Source organism: Panthera onca, chromosome B4 (assembly GCF_046562875.1).
Source record: "Panthera onca isolate mPanOnc1 chromosome B4, mPanOnc1 haplotype 2, whole genome shotgun sequence".
In the NCBI taxonomy this organism is placed as follows: Eukaryota; Metazoa; Chordata; class Mammalia; order Carnivora; family Felidae; genus Panthera; species Panthera onca.
In genome coordinates, this window is record NC_138345.1 from 34,948,614 (window position 1) to 34,973,468 (window position 24,855).

The window sequence follows — 24,855 nt, forward strand, 5'->3', positions numbered from 1 at the left end:
TCACTCTAAATGTAAATGCTAATGTACAGACTAAATGCAAATGTAAAGACTAAATGCTCTTATCAAAAGAATAGGGTATCAGAATGGATAAAAAAACAAGACTCATCTATATGTTGTGTACAAGAGACTCATTTTAGACCTAAAGAAATCTGTAGAATGAAAGTGAGGGGATGGACAACCACATATCATGGTAATGGTCGCCAAAAGAAAGCTGAAGTAGCCATAGTAGGGGACTTTAACACCCCACTTACAACAATGGACAGATTAAGCAGAAAATCAGCACACAGAAACAGTGACTTTGAATAAAACACTGGACTGCAAAGACTTAACAGATATATTCAGAACACTCATCCTAAAGCAGTGGAATCCATATTCTTTTTGAGTGCACATAGAACATTCTTCAGAATAGATCACATACTGGGTCACAAATCGGATCTCAACAAGCACAAAAGAACACAGCATCCAATTTTTCTGACCACAATGCTATGAAACTCAAAGTCAACCACAAGAGAAATTTGGAAAGACCACAAATACATGGAGGTTAAAGAATATCCTACTAAAGAATGAATGGATTAACGAGGAAATTAGAGAAGAAATAAAAAAATACATGGAAGCAAATGAAAATGAAAACAGGACAATCTAGAACCTTTGGGATGCAGCAAAGGTGGTCCTAAGAGGGAAGTATATTGCGATTCAGGTCTACCTTGGAAAGCAAGAAAAGTCTCAAATACATAGCCTAACGACCTTACACCTTAAGAAGCTAGAAAAGGAACAACAAATAAAGCCAGCAGAAGAAGGAAAATAATAAATATTAGAGCAGAAATGAGTTATATAGAAACAAAATAACCAGGTAGAACATATTAAAAAACTAACAACTTGTTCTTTGAGAGAATTAATAAAATTGATAACCCCTAGCCAGATTTATCAAAAAGAAAAGAGAAAAGATCCAAATAGATAAAATCACGAATGAAAGAGGAGAGATCACAACCAACACCACAGAAATACAAACAATTACGAGAATATTCTGGAACAGATTTTGAAAAGACTCATAACCAGCAAATAAATTGAATCTGTAATCAAAAGTCTCCCAACAAACAAAAGTCCAGGGCCAGATGGCTTCTCAGGGGAATTCTACCAGACATTTAAAGAAGAGTTAATATCTAGTCTTCTCAAACTGTTCCAAAAAATATAAAGGGAAGGAAAACTTCAAAATTCACTCTATGAGGCCAATATCACCTTGATTCCAAAACCAGTCAAAGATCCCATTAAAAAGGAGAATTACATACATACATAAAAGGAGAATTACAGTTCATCCATGATGAACATGGATGTGAAAATTCTCAACAAGATACTATCAAATTGAATCCAATAGTTCATTAAAAGAATTATTAGCCATATTCAAGTGGAATTTATTCCTGGGCTGCATGGGTGGTTCAATATCTGCAAATTAATCAACGTGATACCCCACATTAATAAAAGAAAGGATAAGAACCATATGATCCTCTCAATAGATGCAGAAAAGGCATTTGACAAAACATAGCATCCATTCTTGATAAAGGCCCTCAACAAAGTAAGTATAGATGGAACATACCTCAATATCATAAAAGTCATATATGAAAGACACACAGCTAATACCATCCTCAATGGTGAAAAACTGAGAGCTTTTCCTCTATGGTCAGAAACAAGACAGGGATGTCCGCTCTCCCCATTACTATTTAACATAGTACTGGAAGACTTAGCTTCAGCAATTAACAACAAAAAGAAATAAAAGGCATCCAAATCAGCAAGGAAGAATTTACTATTTGAAGACAATATGATACTCTATGTAGAAAACCCAAAAGACTCCACCAAAAAAGAATTGCTAGAACTAATACATGAATTCAGCAAAGTTGCAGAATATAAAATCAATGTACAGAAATTGTTTGCATTTCTATACACCAATAATGAAGTGCAGAAAAAGAAATCAAGGAATTGATCCCATTTGCAGTTGCACTAAAAACCATAAGATAGATACCTAGGAATAAACCTAACCAAAGAGGTAAGAGATCTGTACTCTGACAACTATAGAACACTTATGAAAGAAATTGAAGAGGACACAAAGAAATGTGAAAAAATTCCATGCTCATGGATTAGAAGAACAAACATTGTTAAAATGTGGACACTACCCAAAGCAATCTACATATTTAATGCAGTTTGTATCAAAATACCACTAACATTTTTCACAGAGCTAGAACAAACAATCCTAAAATTTGTATGAAACCACAAAAGAACCCAAATAGTCAAAGCAATCCTAAGAAAGAAAGACAAAGATGGAGGCCTCACAATTCCAGACTTTAAGCTATATTACAAAGATGTAGTCATCAAGACAGTATGGTACTGGCACAAAAACAGACACGTAGATCAATGGAACAGAATAGAAAATCCAGAAATGGACCCACAACTATATGGTCAATTAGTCTTCAACAAAGCAGGAAAGAATATTCAATGGAAAAAAGACAGACCCTTCAACAAATGGTGTTGGGAAAACTGAACAGCAACATACAGAAGAATGAAACTGGACCATTTCTTACACCATACACAAAATAAATTAAAAAATGGATGAAAGACCTAAATGTGAAACAGTAAACCATCAAAATCCTAGAGGAGAATATAGTCAGCAACCTCTTTGACCTTGGCTGTAGCAACTTCCTACTAGACATGTCACTGGAGGCAAGGGAAACAAAAGCAAAAAGGAACTATTGGGACATCATCAAGATAAAAACCTTCTGCACAGTGAAGGAAACAATCTACAAAACTAAAAAGCAACTGATGGAATGGGAGAAGATATTTGCAAATAACATATTAGATAAAAGGTTAGTATCCAAAATCTATAAAGAACTTATCAAACTCAACACCCCCCAAAAAACAAATAATCCAGTGAAGAAATGGGCAAAAGACATGAATAGACATTTTTCCAAAGAAGACATCCATATGGCTAACAGACACATGAAAAGATGCTCAACATCACTCATCATCAGGGAAATACAAATCAAAGCCACAATGAGATACCACCTCATATCTGTCAGAATGGGTGAAATTAACAACATAGGAAACAACAGATTTTGGTGAGGATGCAAAAAAAAGGGGAACCCTTTTACACTGTTGTTGGGAATGCAAACTGGTGTAGCCATTGTGGAAAAACAGTATGGAGGTTCCTCAAAAAGTTAAAAATAGAACTACTCTGTGATCCAGCAATGGCACTACTAGGTATTTACCCAAAGGATACAAGTACAGATTCAAATGGATACAAAAGTACAGATTGGGCTACATGGCACCCTGATGTTTATAGCAGCATTATCAACAATAGCCAAACTATGGCAAGAGCCCAAGTGTCTACTGTCTGATGAATGGATAAAGAATATGTGGTATGTGTACACACACACACACACACGTATATATGTATGTACACACATATATGTATATATGTAATGGAATATCACTCAGCCATCAAAAAGAATGAAAGCTTGCCATTTACAACAACGTGGATGGAGCTAGAGTGTATTATGCTAAGCGAAATACGTCAGTCAGAGAAAGACAAATACCATATGATTTCACTCATATGTGGAATTTAGGAAACAAAACAAATGAGCATATGGGAAAGGGAAAAAAAGAGAAAAAGAGGGAAGCAAACCATAAGAGACTCAAAGACAGAAATGCTGAAGTGTTGGAGGGAAGTGAGTGGGGGGATGGGCTATATGGGCAATGATCATTAAGGAGGGCACTTGTGATGAGCACTGGGTGTTACATGTAAGTGATGAATCACTAAATTCTATTCCTGAAACCAATATTACACTATATGTTAGCTAACAAGAATTTAAATAAAAATTTGGGAAAAAAAACACCAAAAAGCAAAAACCAAATCAAAGCACACACAAAGAAACAAAAAATTTTATATTAATTACATGTTGCCATGATAATGTTTTTGATACACTGGGTTAAATAAATTATATTAGATAATTTTCACCTGTTTTTTTCTACTTTTTAACATGGCTACTAGAAAAATTTTAAAAATGTTTATGTGGCTCACATATTTCTATTCAACAGCCCTGCTGTAGAGCTACCTGCCCATGCCTAAGATATAATAGCTGAGCAGAAATAGAGTTTAGTATTCCTGGGTAGAACCTTATCACTAGTCTGGCACAGTGGTTAGCAGTATGGGACCTGGGTGTGGGTTCTCACTTGGCCATATATAAGCCAGGTGACCATCTGCATCTCTCAGCCTCAGTATCCTCATCTGAAAATGGGTTGAACGATAGTGCCAAGTTACTAGTAGTGTGCCTTTTGGGAACAGAAAGTCTTCTCTCTGTGTCTCTGTTGTATCTTGAACAGTAGCTATAGAGGGAGGAACTCTTCCCAGAGATCAAATGGCTGGAATATAGGAGGTTAAGCAGACAGCAGGTTGAGGTGAGTCTCAAAGCTTGGAAAAGAGCCCTGAGGTTTAGGGGGACCACTGTGCTGTTCCTCTCCTTTTTCAAAAGCACAGGTTACACTATGGGTCACTGAATAAAAAAATGTTCCCAGTCTCCTGGATAAGCTTTCACTAGACAGAGTCCATATAAAGATGTAATTTCTCTTCCAATCCTTTGGATCATGTTCATTCATTCATTCATGCATTCATTTGCTCATTTATGATTTATTCACTTGCATGTCATGAGAATGATATTTTGGAAATATTTTCAAATGGATTTTTACATCCCTTTACTCTTATTGTGTAGAACCTTTGGAACTGTCAGGAACACGAATGCTTTCTCAGCTTTGGCTGTCAAATTAGATATTTTGTTTGAGTTTGTGTAAGCCTATTGTCTTACTAAGGCAAGACAATTCATTCATTCATTCGTTCACTCATCAGATATTAATTCAGTTCCTATTATGTATATGCCACTTCTTCAGATACTGAAGATAAAGCAGTAAAATTCAAGCATTACTGAGAGAAAAAGGGTTTTTAAAATATTTTTTTAGAACTCTCTTTTTCATGTACCAGCTAGGCCTGGTAGACTTGACCCTAGATTTTTTTTTTTTTTTTTTTTTTATGTAAAGGAGGTCTTGGATTGAGAGAAAGAGGAAGGGGAGAAAGGCCTGCATTTTCCAGTTCTAGCAAATTATGGGAGAAAGAAGGTATCAGAAATAGGGTGAAAATAAGACATCAGAGTCCTCACTTAATTCTCAGCCCAGGAGCCAAGTCTCAAGAGGTTGCAGAGGGTTGCTTTAGAAATACCCAAATAATCATGGGGAAGCCCGGAGACACTGAGGCTAGTGGTGGCCTCCATTGGGTATAGTATGGGGGGCTGTCTGCAGCCCCCTGGGACAACATCAGTCTTTGACTCAGAGTTCTATTCAGGCTGGTACAAATACAGCAGTGGGAGGCGGGTAGGTAGGTGAGCCTGCCATAGTGCTCTGGGTTTCCTGTAGCTTGTTTACGGAGTGTGAAGGACCTGGAAGTGTCCATGCACTCAGATGAGGTGTGGAGGTGGCTGAAGTCAGTGGACTGACAGACCTTGGAGGTCAGAGAGCAGAGGTAGAGATTTCAAGATCAAATGCAAATATGGGGGGACCCATGGACTCCAGAGGTAGATGTCTAAACTAGATGGATTGTTGCATCCCAGTAGGGGGCCAGTTCAGAGAGAAGCCCAGACTAGCCATCATACAGGGGAGATAGGCAGAGGACTCAGAAGGATTCCAGGAGCAGCCCTCACCAAGGCCTGTTTACTTCCCAGGATCTTGAAGTTCCCTGCCCCCATATATCCAGATTCCATCCTGGAGAAAAGCTGGAGAAATGGAAATATGAGAAACTGAACATTTCACCTTCAAGGACTATTTAAAGTATAGCAGTGGGTTATATTTACCCAGCTGGACTAAAGTTTAGTGTTATTTATGCTCCTGCTACACAGTAGGTAAGGCTAGGGAAGCAAGATTAGATCAATTACAAAACATAAACAACAAATATTTTTGGCATGTAGAAGCTTTGTGGGAGAAAATTCACATCCCCACTCCACAAATCCATTCATTCTTCCATTCAACATACATGTATGGACAGCCTACTCTTGGACCAGCACTTAGCTAGGCTCTCTGAGGCATGCAGGGGCTATTGAAAAAGATAGGCCTATGAACCAATAACTGGAGTGTAGTATGTTAAGTGCTGTGATAGAGGTATGAATGAAGAAAGCACTATGAGAATGGAGAGAGGTGAGTAACTTCTCCTGGAGAGTTTGCAGAGAATGTGGTAGATGTAGTAACATTTGAGGTTCTTAACAAAAATCTGAATTCTCCGAATGAAGACATGTGGACACAGTGATTCAGGTAGAAGAAAGCCTACATGCAAAGGCCTTGATGTCTGAGAGGACAGGGAACATTCTGGTGACTGCAAGAAATTAACCATTCCAGGTGGTGGGAACAAAGACTATGTGCAGAGGAGCACGGGAGGTGAGGCTGGAAAGGCAGATCTGGGGCTGAAGACCACAGATCCTGTGGAAGGTTTTGAAGCAGAACAGTATAGTGATCCTATGTGCATTCCATAGTCCTTACAGTTCATTTCTCACTGTGTTCCACAAACATGAAGTAGGCAAGAACAGTAGCAAGTGTCCATATTACATTTATTTTAATTGGACTTTATCTTATAAGGGAGACACATTGGGTTTCACAACCTCCTAGAGATGGTGCTGCCAAAAAGACTGGCAAAGAAAATTCAACAAATATCAACCCTTGAATTATATGCTGGATCTGATTTAAAGGACTTTTCTTCATAGCTGTACAGAAGAGAGCATTTACTCCGTAGAAGAAAACCCTCACTGTACTGCCCCACACGGTAGGTGTTACCTTGGGCTACCCAAAAGCATAGGGACAGAGCTGGTAGGCAGTAGGAAAGAAGATGAACATGCATCTCACTCACCTGAACTTTGATTTGGAAATCCGATGGCTGAAAGAGAAAAAGCAGATGTTACAAAATGACACATATGCATATTCTTCCATTTAAAAGATATTCAGCAATTCTAGAGAAGTTTGATGTCCCTGCATGACTATAAATGGGCACTGGATGGATGTGTGGAGTGAAGTAGAACAACTCTGAAGAGACAAAACCCTATTTGTCAACATCTCCTGGCACGTTTGTGTGTATGAATGTGAAAACCAATGACTGACAAGTCTACAAATCCAGTATTTTCTAAGTGGAAGCAACACTCTCTGGAGAGTCTCTGGAGGCGCCATGTGGCACCTGCTCAGCAGGTCCCATGAAGTTAGGTTAGGCTGTGTGTAGGGAATGCTGCACCTTGATGAGAGCCATGGAGGACAGGAAGGTCTCTCTGCAGATGTGAAAGTCTCACCAGTTGGAAACCAGAGGCAGGAGCATGTCATCACAGACCCCACTGCTGTCTGAACAGGATCCCAGCCAATGCTGGGGTATGAAGTGAAGATAAGCAATAGAAGCCAGCTGGGAACTGAAAGGCCTTTACAATCCTGGCCTGAGGGCTGCAGCTGGGCCTAAAGGAACAGCCGCAGGTCCTGTCAGAAGCTCAGGAAACTGACAGTTATGTGCAGCCTTAAAGACATGGGGAACTTTCAGGTGAAAGCATAGGGCAGGTATGACTCAAAGGGTCATTGAATGGGGAAGGAGGAATCTTCAAGGAGGCCCTGAGGCTACCAAGTTCATATAGGAGAGTCCACAGGAGACTAGGAGGAGGAAGGCTGGGAGAAGGGAGGAAGGAGAGAGGGGAGAAGGAGGGAAGAAGGGGTGGGGGCAGGGAATGTAAGCATTTGAGACAAAACAATTGAAGGCAATGTATCAGAAAAGCCTTTGGTGTTAAAGGAGTAAGGTGGAGAGATTGTAGGTGGAGCAACCATGCTCAGATGGATACCCAGATGGATGCAGAATGTAAGTTGGGGAGGAAGAAAGTGACAGAGACATTGGTAGGGAGACAAAGACAGATGCAGAGAGAAAACATGAGCAGGGAGTTCAGGAGGCAACTGCTGCAAGCCTGTGTTGTCCTAGCTCAGCACAAAGCAAGCTGTGTCACATAGCAAGAAAACAACCCCTCTCATTATTTTTTATTAAAAAAAAATTAACAGAAGATGTGACAGGTGGCAAAGCCATCGTGTGTGAGATAATTATATCTCTGGGGCACTGAGAATCCTAGCCAAGTGCCTTTACTGCTCTGAACCACTAGCTAATAACCTTTCCCCACCTCTAAGACTGCCTGCTAGGGCTGGAGTGTTTAATCACATGTTAACAAAGTGTGTGGGAAGGGGACCGGGAGCCAAGGACAGCATTTTTTTTTTTTTTCCAACGTTTTTTTATTTATTTGTGGGACAGAGAGAGACAGAGCATGAACGGGGGAGGGACAGAGAGAGAGGGAGACACAGAATCGGAAACAGGCTCCAGGCTCTGAGCCATCAGCCCAGAGCCTGACGCGGGGCTCGAACTCACGGACCGTGAGATCGTGACCTGGCTGAAGTCGGACGCTTAACCGACTGCGCCACCCAGGCGCCCCAAGGACAGCATTTTTATTTAGAGCCACGGTTTAATGGGAGAAACAAATGTTTTCCAGATGCTAATTGGGTGTTGGGGAATCTGGGGTCCTCTCTTCTCCAGCAGGCCATGCTGAGCTTGGGGACCTTCAGGGTCTTCTCTAGGCTTACTTTTGGAGAGTTGACTCTCCTTGCTGTTAGGCATAAGCCAAAGTGGATGACCGCGGCCTTTAGTCTTGTGACTCTGTCTACAGAACCTGGTCTGGCCCCAGGCCTTCTTTCAGAAATGTCTCAGTGATCCTCTCTAGGATGTCCTTTAATGCAGACCACATGCTCTTTCCTGTAAGGGTCTCTCTCAGTCCAAGTGGATCAGCAAAAGTGGGTTCTTAAAACCAAATATCATATCTCCCAGGTAAATGACTCTGGGGAGTGGGCATAGAGGGGGATCAGAGCTGAGATGTTTGAAATGAGGTGCTAGTCCTAGTTCCAGCATGGTAAGCTATGGGTCCTTCTGTGGCATTCTGGAACATTCTGAAGAGGAGGAAATAGAGTAGGACTTTCCTTTCCACTTAGTTTCAAGTCCTGATGTATAACCCTGGATACCACACTCAAAGCCTATTATTGTTGCTGCTCTTCTCAGGGGATTATGAATGTAATTTCAGGTTCACTGCGTCAGAAATGTTCATTACCTTATAAGTATCATATTACTTAAGAAATGGGGAGGGTACTGCTCAAGTGGCAACACCTGGAGACAAAGGAAACTTCAGTCCTTGGAGAGCTGAGGTTAGAACTCTGTAAAGGCCAAGCGTCTGAATTTCTCCATACTCCCTCCTATAGGTGGGAGACAACTGTAGGACCACACTTCATGAAAACAGAGGGATCCCATTGCTCAGCAACTTCACCTTGTGGAAAGTAACTGCTGGCTCAGGGTTTGGAAGGCTGGTCTGTCCTACTGTGTGAGTAAGCAAGCACCAGAGCACCTGGGTGCCTTGTACCATGGCACCAGTCCACACCCTGGTCTGGCTGACATGTGGTAAATGCTGCTTCCTTCCACTGGTTTTTAAACCACTTCAGATTCCTCAGAACAGTAGAGGTCTTCCAAACCCCAATGGGGTACGCACAACTTGCTTAGAAGTCTTCTTGGCTTTTTCTATCATTGTTATCCTAGTGAGGTACAGTCCCTACCTTGTGTTTTAAATGGCTTCCTGAAGGAGAGCAGGGAGGTGGAGAAAGCAACTCATGCTTAAGACCATCAGAACAATTCTACTGGTTTGGACTTGAAGTTCCTTCAACCCAGGATACTTTCTCTACCCAGGCCTCCAAGACAAACCTTCTAGGAAGCCATGATTTTCTTTGTTGATATTAAGTTTCAAAATTGAAGACAAATCCAAACTCCTTTTGTTTTGCTTAACTACTTACTTCTTGGGAACTATTTATATTTCAGACTTTCTCTCCTTCCTAGAGTAATGAGAACCATATATTTACTACTTGCTGTATGAAATAGTATTTCCCTAAATTGTCCCAATTTGCTCCTAACCTAAGTCAGATGGCACAGTGGTCGCTATCCAGGTTGACACACATCTGACTCAACCTCCTGGACTCCACAACTTCAACACCATTCACAGATATTATTTCTAGAAGGGTAATGGACCTTGTCATCACAGAACACTGCTCCAACTGGATGCTTAGCTCAGTCACTCCACATTCTGGACAGTCACCTTCTCTATTAATCCTCCTGCTCTTCCTCCGAACCCAATCTTTGCCCTCACTATGTCTTCCCTATCATTCACACCCTTGTAGGGTTCTCAGGTTAATGTCAGGCTTAACTTCCAGTTCTCAGGTTGGCCCCAGGGTCATATTGATTTTGCTCTCCACACAGTACCTGGGACTTCTACTTTGCCTGTCTTGCTAAACTGCCACCCTGGTTCACACCACTCTCTGTTTTTAGTGCTTCTGGGCCACATAGCCTGCCAAAAAATATGTTGAATTGTTCTGTGAGGCTGACTTCACATTTACGATGTCAGGCTCCACTGTGGCTTCAGCAATGCTCAGCAATCTTTTAGTGACCTCTTGGTGACTCACTAGTTTGAAACCTCTGTACTGTTCTTCAGGTTCCTAAGACACCTAACCCCCACTTTCTGTGATGAAATGACAGATAATTTGGTATGACTCCTATCATTCACTCTGCATTGGAGCCTATTTTGGATTTTATATTTGTTATAGAACTGTAGAATTTGAGAGCTTGGAAGGGATCCTTAGATATCACCTGGATCTATGGTTTGCAATTTATCAAGTTGTAGAATGTTTTATTCATATGAAATCTTACATGGAAGCCCAATATATAAAAAAGGGGAAAGTGGTCCCCTTCTGCAGTAGCCCCTGCAGGTGGTTCCCAGGAGCCCTAGGCCTCTGCTAACAGCACTCTGAGCCAACAACCAGGACAACTCCTTTGTGTCCCAGAGGGAGAGACCAAGACTCAGAGGGGAGGTGCTTTGGCTGAGGTCACATGGCTAGTTGGTGGCTGATTGAGACTTGACCTCAGGGCTGCTGATGCCAGGTTTCTTTTTCTATCTTCCAATTAGTCCCAGAGGTAAGGAACTCCTTCTTCCTTTGTAAATCTTGTGTCTCCAACTGCGTCTTTGAAGTCAACCTTCCCCTTTTAGGCGATGCCTTCCAATAATCACTCATTTCCATTCTGGCATCCTTAGACCCTCCCCTTTCACTGGCCTCTTCTTTGCCATAAAGATTGTCCCAGTGTTTACAAGCCCTTACTTGGCCACTGCTGCCTTCCTTTCTGCCATCTTATTTTCTTCTCTCCCTTCCATGGCCTCACTTCTGGAGCAAGTGCCCTACACTGGCTCATTCTCACTCCTCTCCTTCTCTAAGACTCCAACTCCCACAAACAAGTCTTATAGAGTATGGCTCCAGAACACACAAATAACCCAACCACTTTTTAATCTCCACATGTGACTCTAGCCTGAGCCACCATCACCTCACACCTCAGTAATTGCTACTGATGATGCTTTACTGTGTGCCTGCTTCCGTGTTGGCATTGCTTCTACCTATTCTTTTCCTCACATCCAAGTGATCCTTCAAGAATGCAAAACAAACCAAATCAACCTCCCTACCCAGCTCCATGTTCTTGTGACTTCTCATATTCAATGACTTCTCACAGTCTTGTAACAGAGACAAAGATCATTAAGGGGTCTACCAGGACATGCCATCTCCAGCCTCAACTCCCTGTCTCTCCCTGCATGCTCTGCCCTGACCACACTGGCCTCTCAGTTCTTCCATCCAAAGGCCTTGAAACACACTGTTGCCTTTGACTGGAACATTCTTCCTTACTCTTCACTTCAATAATGTATTTTCACCCTTCACTTCTCAGCTTAAATTTAATTCTTCAAAAAAGTTGCCAGTCTAACCGGTTATTAGCCCTACAATATACTTTTCCTTCTTAACACTTACCCTGTTTATAGTGACTTATTCACTTGTTTAATGTCACTTCCACACAGATTATAAACTCCAATGAGATGATATCAATCTTTCTACTGCTATGTATCACCATCACTTAGAACCAAGCTGGGCACACTTTGAATGAATGTACAAGTAAACAGTTCTCTCTTGAAATTCTTTCTCCCATGGATTCCAGGCAAGTGCTGCTGTCTATTCCCTTAACATCTCTTCATTTGTTTCATTTACTTGTTCTTATTCTTCTGTGTGTCAGGTTCCCATGGTTCAGCCCTTGGCCTTCTGACTCTATTCCTCTACGACCAACCCTTGTCCTATACTCTCATTAATAGCTCTTATACTGATGACCTCAAGTGTGTGGCTCCATCCCTGTTCACAGCTGCACCTTGGACCTCTATATCCTATTGCCTGCATAGTACCTGCAAGCCCCTCGGTTGGACCCTGCTTCAAATTCTACTTCAACATCCTTACTGTCTTCAAACTTTGATGGCTCCTTCTTTTTAATCACCTCCCTCTCCCCCCAAAAATATACTGTAGTTCCTTTTTCTCTGTGCCCCCACCCCCTCATCTTCATCAGGCCTTCTCACTGCCTATAAATTCTCATCCTGGTCTCATCCAACCACACAAGCCTTTTAACTCTTAGCTTTAAAAATGCTAGACCCTCACTGTCTCCTTCCCATAAGACCCAGTCTCAGTCTCCAGTCAGTTCTCACACTGTGTTTCCCACCAGGAATGTTGGTGGTCTTATCCCATGGTTGGCTGAGGCAAGGAGTGGGGTGGGGTGAGTAGAGAGATGGTGGAAAGACCATAATTTATTAGGTATATATTATAGTTCTGGTACTGTGTCTAGGTATTTTATATGCACAGAGCAGATGCATCAATGTGGATATTCATAAGGATAATAGGAACCATTTCTACAGAGCTCTCCCAGCCTGCAGAATGTGTCCTCAAAGAAATGACAGATACACTAGAGGTGCCAGCTTCCCTCTCTGGAGGATAATCATATTCACCCTCCAACAGAGCCACCATACTCTCCTGAAATGTACTCTCAAGTGGCTTCCTAGAGCTGGGAACTCCCCTGGTCCCTCCTGGTCTGCAACTTGGGCTATGCCTAAAAGCCGGAGTTGCAGGGTCCTCCATGTTATAAAGACCAGAGAAAGGCCTGACAGACTTAGAGGGTTTGCTGGGACCCATTTGCAAAAACTTGAGTGCTTGCTTTGTATGGTTCCAAAAGGAGAAGAGGGAAAGCCTTGGACTGCTGTTTAAAAATGTAATTAGCCCCGTATTTTAACAACATTTTGACAATAATTGCTTCCCAATGATGCCGAGAAATCTGCAGTGCAGACTCCCTGGTGCCACTGTCAGAGTGAGTGATACTGAAGGCCCTGTGTACCCTGGAAATAGAAGTTGCAAGAGCTGGTCTGTTCTTAAGCCTTGTTTTCCCTTCTCCTTTGGCTTGGAGATCATTCTCAAGGCTGGCATGGCTTCTGTTTAGACTTATATATGGAGAAACTTTTTAAAAGTGTTGGGGTTTGCTCACACCATTGAGTCATTTCAGGAATGAAGGGTGAAATAAGATACTGTTTCACTGATGGAATGATTTTGAAACTAATTTTATTTGGGACTGGTCCTACTCAGAGCCTTCTGCATGCAGTGCTTTTCAGGGACCAAGGTGAGTTTACAGTTCTTATACCACAAAGTCAACAAGAAGAGTAAGTTCCACTTCCCAAAGCAGATCCCGAATGTTCCATGAGGCCTCATTCCCAAGGTCAATGTGAATCCCTGACAGAATATAACTTTAATCTTTGGACTCTGCTGAGATGCTGGTAACAGAACCAGCAGTTTGCTTATTTTTAGCAGTTAAACTATTTTTTCCCTTCATTCTTTGGTGGAGGAACATTTCCCAGGGACTACTGGTTTCCATTTTTAAGATAAAACTAAGATGGGTGATTGTGATAATTCATGTGTGAACTGTTCCTCTATGCACCTGGCCCAGTCCTGGGCCAGTCACTTACCAAAGCCTAGGCCCTGGGGTCTGACCCAGGGAAAGGGAAGTCATAGGTATCTAGGCTGGAGCTGCTTTTGGAGGAGGTGACTGGCCACGTTCCAGGCTAAACACTGACGAATTCTGCAATAACTCAAGGTTGCACTTCAGGAATCTCTATTTCCCTTTACTAGGTGGGTAACTAGAGTTGCAGATAAGGACCAACATGTTTATTAGCTCCCAGGTTATTTTCTTACCTGTATCCTCTTATTCCAGGTCACATTTACCAGCAGGACCCAGGGACCCTCACATAGGTGTCTCATGTGACAGGGGGTGAGAGAGGCTGGGAAGAAACAGACTTTGGAGCCACCTCTAACCCCCCACCACTCGATATTTCACTGATGTAATGCACAGGGGCTTGAAATCCATGAGTCAGACCCTTACAGGAGTGCAGAATTGGAGACTGGCTTTAATGTTAAGACTCTTCCCCCTGCCTAGGAGCCATACTCAACCCAGGGCAGTCTTTTCTCACACAAGTCACCACCTGAGATTTATGTTTCTCTGACCTCTGCCTCAACCACGATGGGCCAAGCCATTGTGATTTCAGGACACAGCATCCCTTCCCGCACACCTGGAAAAGCCCCAGTCCCTGGGCTCTCCGTGCCTACTCACGCCAGCCTGGCCCCGCAGTTCTCTCCCTCGATGTCACCTCCAGCCACGTTTTCGGTGTTGACAGACTCGGTCTCACTTGTGGGCATGCTCACTATAAGAGTCAAAGGGATGCAAGGCATTGAGGGTGGGAAGGAAAGGGGAGAGAAGAGCATTAGTTTGCACAACACCCTATTCCAAGACTGTGTGCTGCTTGGGAGGATGAAAGCCTGAGCAGCATCTAATAGTGGGGTACAGTGGTGCTGCTGTGAACAGTGCCATGGCCAACTTTGGGGGTTTCCTTGACCAACATGCCTGATGCTTGTCTAGGGTAAGTTTTGCTGCCAAGGACACTCAAACTCATAGGATTTGGGAGGAAATATGGTGATAAGATCATTTGCTTCTTGAAAACAGTGACCACTGAATCCTTTTCTACCTTTTCCTACAATAGAAAAGTTTTCTATTTGCATCCACTACTAACCATAAAAAGAAGAGCTTTCATGAAAATATTTTATTTTGCTTTCTTCCCCACCCATCAATTCTAAGGGGCTTCATCCCCAAATTTAGAATCCAGCTTATTTGTAGAAAGGGTGTTTTTATTGCCTCATGAACTACTATATGGATGTGGAAGACTGCTCCCTGTCGTGTAGTGCATACTGGGTGTATCTAGGACCATACCTGAAATAGGGAGCTTGAAATAAATGGCTATTACCAGAATCATGTACTAAGATTCAAACTAGCACTACAGATACCAAGAATGAGGATCACAACTGTGGAATCCACCAATTAAATTTAAATGTGACTTGAAGATAGACTAAAGATAGGTTGGGATATTATTTCCCCTTCCAGTAAATCTGACGTTCCCATCCCAACAGGCTGACTTTGGATATAAACCATCTAATTCCACTGGTGCCAACCTGTCCAGTCAATCTACACTCTCTTCCCGAGGCAGCAGTGGGCTAGATTTCCAGAGCAGCAGGAGTCATCTAGCTTGCAACCCAGTGTGGTGGCTTAGAGAAGCCATTTATTATTATTCTCTATTCCAAATAAAAGTTTTACTCAAGAGAATTCTCAAGAGAATTCTTCTTCTCCACCATTTCTTACCCTTTTAATATGACACAACAAGTTTTATTTTTGGTAACCCTTGTTCTTCAGAACATTATAGCATTGGTCCTGGTTCCATTCTTCTTGCAGAACATAACTCCTCATGTGGTGAGAAAATCACTAACCCTCAGCAGCCACAGAATTTTCAGTTAATGAGGGTATGGTATCAGGTGATGTGGCACCATGTGACAAATCGCCATGGGGCCACCACAGCCCAGGAGAAGCTTCTACTGGTTATATGGATAATGTTGTTGGATGGAAAATTTCCAAGGTTCTTTTATTTTGGATGAAGACAAGATGGGTGGGTGAGAAGACACTCCTTTCAGGAACATGCAAGATACAAATAGGAACCCATGACTTACCATATGTTTGACCTCTCCACCCTAGGATTCACTTTTAATACAGTTGGGTAAAAAGAAATCTGGATGCCATTTCAAAGAAGGTTGTCATTGGATGAGACTTTAGATATTACCCAGCTATAACTTGTTCCCTTCACTTTACAAAACAGGGAAGGGGAGATTCTCACATTCACACAGTGGGTTTGGAGTAGGACTTGGTTGGAAGCACAAGTATCATGACCCCCTTCACCATGCTCATCTCAATTGTCCCTTATTGACCAACTCCTCACTCTACACCATCAGACAGGGCTCTTATAGCCAAATAAGGCTCTGGAAGCATCAAAGGAGCATGGTGAATAGCCAAATGATGGTGTTCAATTTTATAGCATTTAGACTCCCTTTGTAGCCTGATGTCTGAGGGAGCTGGTATGTGAGGCCAGACCTTAGGGATGGTTTTAGCACTGTAAGCAGGGAAGACAGCACTTTCAGAGCTTGTCAGGTTCCTTGTTACATCCATACATACATTCATACAATTGAAGAGCCTTCATACAATTGAAGAGCCTTCACTCTTTCACTTCATCTATCTCTGGCCCTCTCTGACCTAAGGTTACTTTAATTCTTCAGGCATCATTCTTTAAAGTTATAGAAACCAATTTGACAGTAAATTTCATATATTAAAAAATAAAAAAAAAAATAAAGTTATAGAGCTCTGACTTTGAGACACTTTGCTCCCAGAGAGCCCCTTTTGTGCTACTGGAGTAGTATGATGGGGATGGTGCTAGGCTTGGAAAGACAACCAAATTAGAAGTGGGTATGCCTGGGCTTTAAGGAGGAGCCATATCATCTTCCAAATCAAGGAACTGCCTGTATCAGTATCAAGTTGGCATTTACAGTGACCTTAATCTTGGGTGGTACTATCTAAAGGAAGGGTTCCATAAAAGAATAGCTGCTGCAATCAGCTTTGCTGTTTGTTTTGTCATGTATAAAGTCATGTTTGCTGACTTTATACATATTAAGAGATGATAAGGCACTGGATTTGAGTGGGGAAGGTTACCATACCCTTACACACACACACACACACACACACACACACACACATACACACAGACACACACATACAGGACCACTGTATCACAAGCCATCAAGAAAAATACCCTCCCCTCCAGTCTGGTATGTACCAATGCATATTTACACACATAGAACACAGGGGAACATTACCATGGGTTTCTGTGGAGTGACTAAACCAAGAAAACTTCCCTTTCTTCTGATCAAGCAAGCCCGCTGGAGTGCTTCCTTTCACAGACAAGATGGAGTCAAGACCAGGAACAAGACATCAACAGAGAGCATGCAGTCAGCCACGGGCAAAAGAAAGAAACAAGGAACTCAGCTTTCACAAAGAACATCCATTTTAATCCCTGAACATAAACTAAGAAAATTGTAAAAAGCAATAAATCAAAAACACACAAGAAAACATAACAAAATAGAACCAAAACCCCAAATTACATGAATTAATGACACAAAACAAAAGATGGACCCTGAGGAGAAGGAATTACTCCAGAAGAAGCTTCAGTCTACACTGGTCTATCTAGCTAGTGGCTTTGAGGGAAGAGTTTCCTAGGAGATGCTATCACCCAGCCCTGCTGCCTCCCTAGGGAGGTGCCTCTTTTACAGGCTCCACTGGGGTAACTGCTAAAATCAAACTACAGCATTGGTGTGCCCTGTCACTCTTACCCAATAGCCAGGTGACTTGACCTCTTCCCCACCTGTAGTGGATCTACCCCTCTCTTACTACTTACACCCAGATCATGTCACTTGCAGATGGAAAGCAATCCATGGATCTATTTGTTCCTTTGTCCAATTCAACTACTCAGTCCCATTCAATAAAGATCCACCAAGTGCTTCAGGCCTGATCATATTCAACACATACATATCTGCTTTCAATCAGTTTACACAGGCAAAGAAGTTGCTCAGTTGCTTGTCAATGGGTGGTCTTTTGAGGAGTTTGGTGTATAAGGGAGAAGAGTTGTGTAAGCTTCTTTTGGCTCTGGGCTCTGGTTGAAGAAGAAGGTACTAAGGAGATTGTAAAAACACTGATTGCCACAAATGGAAGAGGGGGAGTTCTGTATTCTGCAACAGACTTTGAGTTCTGGATGTCAAATGCTTTATCTAATTCCAGAGAAAGAGAATTTTCCCATTCTGACAAAATTAGTGTTGACTGCACCTCTGCCAGGCCTCTATGGAGATTGCTGGGGACCAGTGGTGAGTGAGGCTTAGTCACAACTTATTAATGAGGTGGAAAATCTGTTACCACTCAGGAAAGGAAGCATGTGCCCTGATGAGAAATGGGTAGGTAGTCCCATCAGTTCCAGGAAAGGGCATGAAGAGGAAGGTCAATCCAAGTTTTTAGGTGCTTCTTTATTTTATCCACTTCCCCTGGAACTTGGATCACATTCAATGGCTATCCTTGAATGTTGCTTGTTAGTGAGAATTCTGAAGACTGGTTCATGATTGAAAAGGGTCAGGCTTATTTTTAACCTAGGTAAAGGGCCATGTCCCAAACACACATCTTTAAAACACAAAGCTTAGAATAAGCAGACACTTTACAACAGTAGCATTTTTTCTCACTTCTCAAAAATCCTATATAAGAAAAGCCCTGGGGCGCCTGGGTGGCGCAGTCGGTTAAGCGTCCGACTTCAGCCAGGTCACGATCTCGCGGTCCGTGAGTTCGAGCCCCGTGTCAGGCTCTGGGCTGATGGCTCGGAGCCTGGAGCCTGTTTCCGATTCTGTGTCTCCCTCTCTCTCTGCCCCTCCCCCGTTCATGCTCTGTCTCTCTCTGTCCCAAAAATAAAAAAAAAAAAAAAAAAAGAAAAGCCCTGAAGGTTAGGAACTGAAATGAATGACTTGGTTCCAATTACTTTCTAGCAGAAGATATGTCTCAATTTATAATGATAACATTCACTGAAGTAAGCATCTTATAATGAGTGATCTTTTGTTTGGAGGTGTAAAGGGGTCAACATAGTCTGCCAGTCACCAAGTTTGTTCACACAGTTGTCTTGGGAAACAAGAGACACTTGGTCAGTGAAGGAAAGCTCAGAACATTGGGACCTGTTATACAGAAGCATTATTCAGCTTCTGGCTTTGGTATGAGTACTGTCCCATATTGTTTGATTTCAGAAATAACTGCATGATAACTTTTAAAACAATAGAGCTTGATAAATACATGTCACTCAGTGTATAACTGAATTTGACCAGGGCTGGTATCTCATATGGGCAAAGTTGGCAGCCATCTGTTTGGCAAGTTATATGAAGAGCATCTAAATTCTCTCCCTTAAGAGTGTTCAGTAGTGTCTGCTAGGTCTGCTCTGTTGGGTCAAGTCATATATCTGAAGGTTCCTTGCTGAAATGAAAATATCTCACTTGGAAGGAGCAATACATTAACATATTAATATTAGCACCTATTTGTGACAGTTTATCCTGTAAATACCTAAGAGAATAAGATGGGTGAAAATGCAGTTTGTGTTTCTATTTCTAAGGGCTTAGACAGCAGGATCACAGTTGATTCTTTAAGGGATTTGTTGCCCTAGAGAGAGAGAGAGAGAGAGACTTGGATTCCTTCTTGAAATCTGAGTGTCCGAACTGTTGAAAGTTGAGAATTATAATTGTTAGATATTTATTCTATGGATGAGCTGGAGACTCTGACTCTTCTTTGGCCATTCAGACAGTGAATTGGTTGGAAACTAAGGCCAAAAGATGGCAAAGAACCCTGGTGCCTGAGGGCACCTCTCCTCTAAAGGCAACCCTCTATATGCCTTGTGAAGTGAAGCTTGATGTCTGCTCATCTGCAGTGTCATAACAACATACCCTCTGTGGAATAAAATGTACTTTTTGAATGGATTTAGTAAGGAGAATACTGAGAAAGAATGTGGGAGAGGAAGCTAGTTTTATAACTTTCTAATTTCATCGTTAGCAGGTACTATGGATCAAATCTGGGTTTCTGGACTATCCTGTCCCTTGACTTCTGTTGAGAAGATTCCCAAAGAAATGAGATTTTCCTGGAAGAGTAATTAACAACTGCCATTGTAGGTGGTGGATAACATAATTACACATTTAGTAATATCACAACTACTACAATGAGTTGTGTAGACTCCACCTCACCAACTGATTACATCTTGAATTAATGTCTTCTCTCCCCCAAACATTTTCTTTTGGTGGCAACTCTTGTTTGAACAGTACTTGGTAGATTTTTTTTTTTAAATTTGAGACAGAGAGGCAGAAGGAGAGAGAGAATCTTAAGCAGGCTCCATGCATGATATCCACGTGGAGCCCAATGTGGGGCTTGATCCCACTACCCTGAGATCATGACCTGAGCTGAAATAAAGGGTTGAATACCTAACCAACTGAGCCACCCAGCTGTCCCTGGTAGATGATTTCTATGTTTCAAGGGAGGTGCACAGTTCTTGTTTCACAGTAACCAATGTTTCTCCCAACCTACTTGGAGAAAAGCTGTGTGGATACTGGGGGGATTATAATAAGCCATTTTCTATGTGGGATAATCTGAATCTGGTAATCATGCTGGGAAAGTAGCACTAGATCTAAGCCATGGTGAAGATCGACAGTTCCTGGTACATTTGGCTTTGCAAACCCTCTGAAGGTTTACTAAAATTTAAGAATCTCCCATTAAACACAAGATAGTGCTTTGAAAGCATGGCTGCACAGATCAGCTGGCCAGGCTTTCCAAAACTATGGTCAACAGAGAAGCTCTCTGTAAGACTAATGTCTCCAGTCAGTTCCTTATACTACTTTAAAAAAATGACCAAGTGGTAAATCTACTCCAGGTTGTTCCAGTGTGTTAGCATTCATGTCTTCTGTAAGAAAAAAAAATTAGATCTAATTTAGCTATCATGATGCAATAAGTGTGTTCAAAGACGGCTATACTCATCCACACAAATAAAAAATGACTCCAGAAGGGGCTCTGACCAAAGTTTGAGAGTAAGAGCAACATTGGTTTTGATAAAGAAAAAGAAAGTCACTATGGTTACTTAGCAATTAATCCACAAAGGAAACCGTAAGCAATATCTTCTTAGGCATCTCTTCCTTTACTGTTTTTTTCCTCCTCCCTTTTTCCTATCCCAAGGCTAGGGGGAGATATGTGGAGAACCATCCACACATAAAATATCTGGCCTTGCTTCTTGAGGCTGTCTGTCTCAGATATTTTTATGCATCACAATAGACTGAGTGACATTAGAGCAAAGATCCATGTGAGGAAATGAAAAATGGACCTAGGAGAGATGAAGAAATTTGCCTAGTTCTAAAATCTTTGGTCACCCACTGTCCCAGGGATGGGGTTTTGCAATGTTCGTTTGTGACTTTCAGTAGGAATGGCTGGCCTCTCTTGAGATCTGCCCAGAGAAATGCTTGGTTTTCAGTTTGGAATTTAGCTACTCATCTCATTACCCAAGGTCAGAGAACTCATGAACTTTTGTCAATCATTTATCTCCTTTTGTTGGGAGAGGGTTGGTGTTTCAGGGCCAGACATCCCAGGCAGTGGCAGAGGTGTCAGAAGCCCACAGAGCTGAAGGCATTTCTCACCCAACCTGAACTTCTCCAGTGCTGTGCAGTGCTGTATGGTGCCAATGGGCTGAATTCTGGGTCTGCCAGACTGCCAGGATCTAGTTTCTCAGGCTTCCATGCACTCTTGTATGAACTGAACAATTTACTTTGCTATTTAATTGGCAGATGCCCATTTTATTGTCTTTTTTTGTATATGAATGGTATAATTAGTATTCATTTTCTCAAACTACTAATCAGAATTATGGCTAACATGCAAAAAGATTCCTAATTTCCTATCCCGCTGACTCTAATCTGGAATCTAAAACTCCCCGTAATCTGGCTCCATGCTATCTGTAATGGCTGTGAGTGCCCCTTAGAAATTCATATGAAGTCCTAGCCCCTGTAGCTCAGAGTGTAGTTGTATTGGCAGAAAGGGTCTTTCAAGAAGTAATTAAGTTAAAATGATACAATGATGGCAGGTTCAAACCAATATGACTGGTATGCTGATCAGAAGAAGAAATCTGGACACAGAGACATACAGAGAGAAGATAATGTGAAGACACAGGGAGAAGATGGCCATCCATAAGCCATGGAGAGAGACCTGGAGTAGGCCCTTCCCTCAGGGCCCTCAGAAGAAACCTACCCTGGTGACATGTTGATCTTGGATTTCTAGCTTCTAGAACTGTGAGACAGTAATGTTCTGTTGTTAAAGTCACCTTATCTGTGGTACTTTGTTAGGGCAGCCCTATCTGACTAAAATGCTATTGATTAATCCTTATTTCCTGTTACTTCCTGCAGAAATCCTCTGCCCAAGTTGGGCCTCCCTCTCATTGTCCCTTGAATGTACCATCTTTATTCTAACCTCTGGGCTTTTGAAGATATATCATAGATCATACCCTGTCCACCTCCTCTTCACATATTTCAGGGGTCAGGAAACAATAGCCCTTGGGCCAAATCCAGACTTCTGCTTGTTTTTTTTTTTAATTTTTAATATGAAATTTATTGTCAAATTGGTTTCCATACAACACCCAGTGCTCATCCCAACAGGTGCCCTCCTCAATGTCCATCACCCACTTCCCCCCCCCCCCCCATCAACTCTCAGTTTGTTTTCAATATTTAAGAGTCTCTTATGGTTTGCCTCCTTCCCTCTCTGTAACTTTTCCCCCCTCCCCTCCCCCATGGTCTTCTGTTAAGTTTCTTAGGCTCCACATGAGAGTGAAGACATATGGTATCTGTCTTTCTCTGTATGACTTATTTCACTTAGCATAACATTCTCCAGTTCCATCCACGTTGTTACAAAAGGCCATATTTCATTCTTTCTCATTGCCAAGTAGTATTCCATTGTATATATAAACCACAACTTGTTTACCCATTCATCAGTTGATGGACATTTGGGTTCTTTCCATAATTTGGCTATTGTTGAAAGTGCTGCTATAAACATTGGGGTACAAGTGCCCCTGTGCATCAGCACTCCTGTATCCCTTGGGTAAATTCCTAGCAGTGTCATTGCTGGGTCATAGGGTAGGTCTATTTTAATTTTTTGAAGAACCTCCATACTGTTTTCCAGAGTGGCTGCACCAGTTTGCCACCAACAGTGGCAAATGCAACAGTGTTGCATTCCCACCAACAGTGCAAGAGGGTTCTCTTTTCTCCACATCCTCTCCAGCATCTATAGTCTCCTGATTTGTTCATTTTAGCCACTCTGACTGGTGTGAGGTGATATCTCAGTGTGGTTTTTATTTGTATTTCCCTGATGAGGAGTGACGTTGTAAATAAAGTTTTACTGGAACACAGCTATGTTTTTTTGCTTATGTATGTTCATGGTGGCTTTCACACTATAGCAGCAAAGCTGAGTGGTTGCAATACAGGCTCTGTGTGGCCTGCAAAGCCTAAAATAATTACTAACTGGCCTTTTAGAGAAAAAAAATGTGCTGACTCCTCAACTAGTCAAATTTCATCCATTACTGGAGACCCAGTTCTCATTTGTGGAGCTTTTCAGGACCACCTACTGTCACTGAGTCCCCTATTCTGAGTTCCTGGAACATTTGGATCCATGAGAATTTAAAATCAAAATGTGAATTCAAGTTCTATTTTCACCCTCTCGTAGCCATGAAACTCTGGTGAATTATTTAACCTTTCTGAGGTTCCCTTATATGTAAAAAGAGGTTAATGATACTATTTATTTCATGAAGTTCTAGTAAGGATTAAGTGAAATAATATTTATAAAAACCTTACAAAATGGTAAGTACTGTAAGTATTTGCTAATATTACCAACTAAATTAATCTGTTTTTCTTATAGTTTGCTGTACAAGTATTAGATTTATCTCCCTAAGTTATACTTTCCTCAAGGCCAGAGTCTTTATATTAGAATTCTCTGGACTCCCTTTCAGATCCTAGTGGTATTAAATATGGAACTATAATAACACTTTCTATCTTCACAGAGTTTTAAGGGCACTCCTAATATGCTGGACATCTTGAGGGTTTGTCCTTCAGATACACCCTCCATCCCTTTCTGCTATGCCCTGTAGTCCAGAAGGCTGATCTTTGTAAAAAAAACAACAACCTCTCCTATACTAGGGCTTTGTGCTGGGTCAACCAATAGGGAGTGCCAGCAGGACGTCTATGAAGCCTGAGGAAAGTGAGGCTGGGGTATTCATTTCCCTGGTGGCATGTTCAGGGTGGTACAGAGTGGCTGCATCCTATTGCTGAAGGCCACAGGTCTGGTCACATGACCCTCTCCTCATGACCACCCTCTCTGACTTATGGAAACTGCTCTCTCACTTTGTCCATCAGGTTCTTCCAGCAGGTCTATAGGTGCTATCTCTAGGATACTGTGCTATCCCTTGTTGACTTCCTTAAACCTTCCTGCATTTTTTTTTTTATTAACCTCTCCTTATATCGCCCACTTAATGAGTATGTCTGTTTTCTGTCAGGAGCCTGACCAGTGTAGCCCTCTGGTCCAGGATAGATAGTAGTATCCCATGGTTAAGTGAAAGGGTAGTCTTTCTTGGACAAGAACTTACTTGTCCAGGGTGAAAGGTAGTAAATGGTAGAGCATGACTGGCATTGTGTCCAGGGCTTTCCTGGGTACATCAGAAAACCTCCAGAATAACTGCTCAAATACATGAGAGAACTAATTGATAAGAACTAGTGATGCAGGGTATTACAGTGGGCATGGCTTTTGTCCCACAGCATTCTGGTTGTGGTTACTGCCCCAGGATACTCTCTTGGAAGAAATTATGTTATGTTTCATTTCATTTCATTTCA

At 41.9% G+C, this 24,855-nt stretch overlaps 1 protein-coding gene across 1 annotated transcript in view; it reads right to left on the reverse strand.

Annotated features, from left to right (window-relative positions):
* CACNA1C (calcium voltage-gated channel subunit alpha1 C) overlaps positions 1–24,855 on the reverse strand; it is a 664,490-nt gene that overhangs the window by 139,939 nt on the left and 499,696 nt on the right. The window contains exons 10-11 of the mRNA XM_081796086.1: positions 14,621–14,711; positions 6,926–6,952 (exon numbers count right to left, since the gene is read on the reverse strand). Of these exons, the coding sequence (XP_081652212.1) occupies positions 6,926–6,952; positions 14,621–14,711 (118 nt within the window). The remainder of the gene's footprint in view (positions 1–6,925; positions 6,953–14,620; positions 14,712–24,855) is intronic.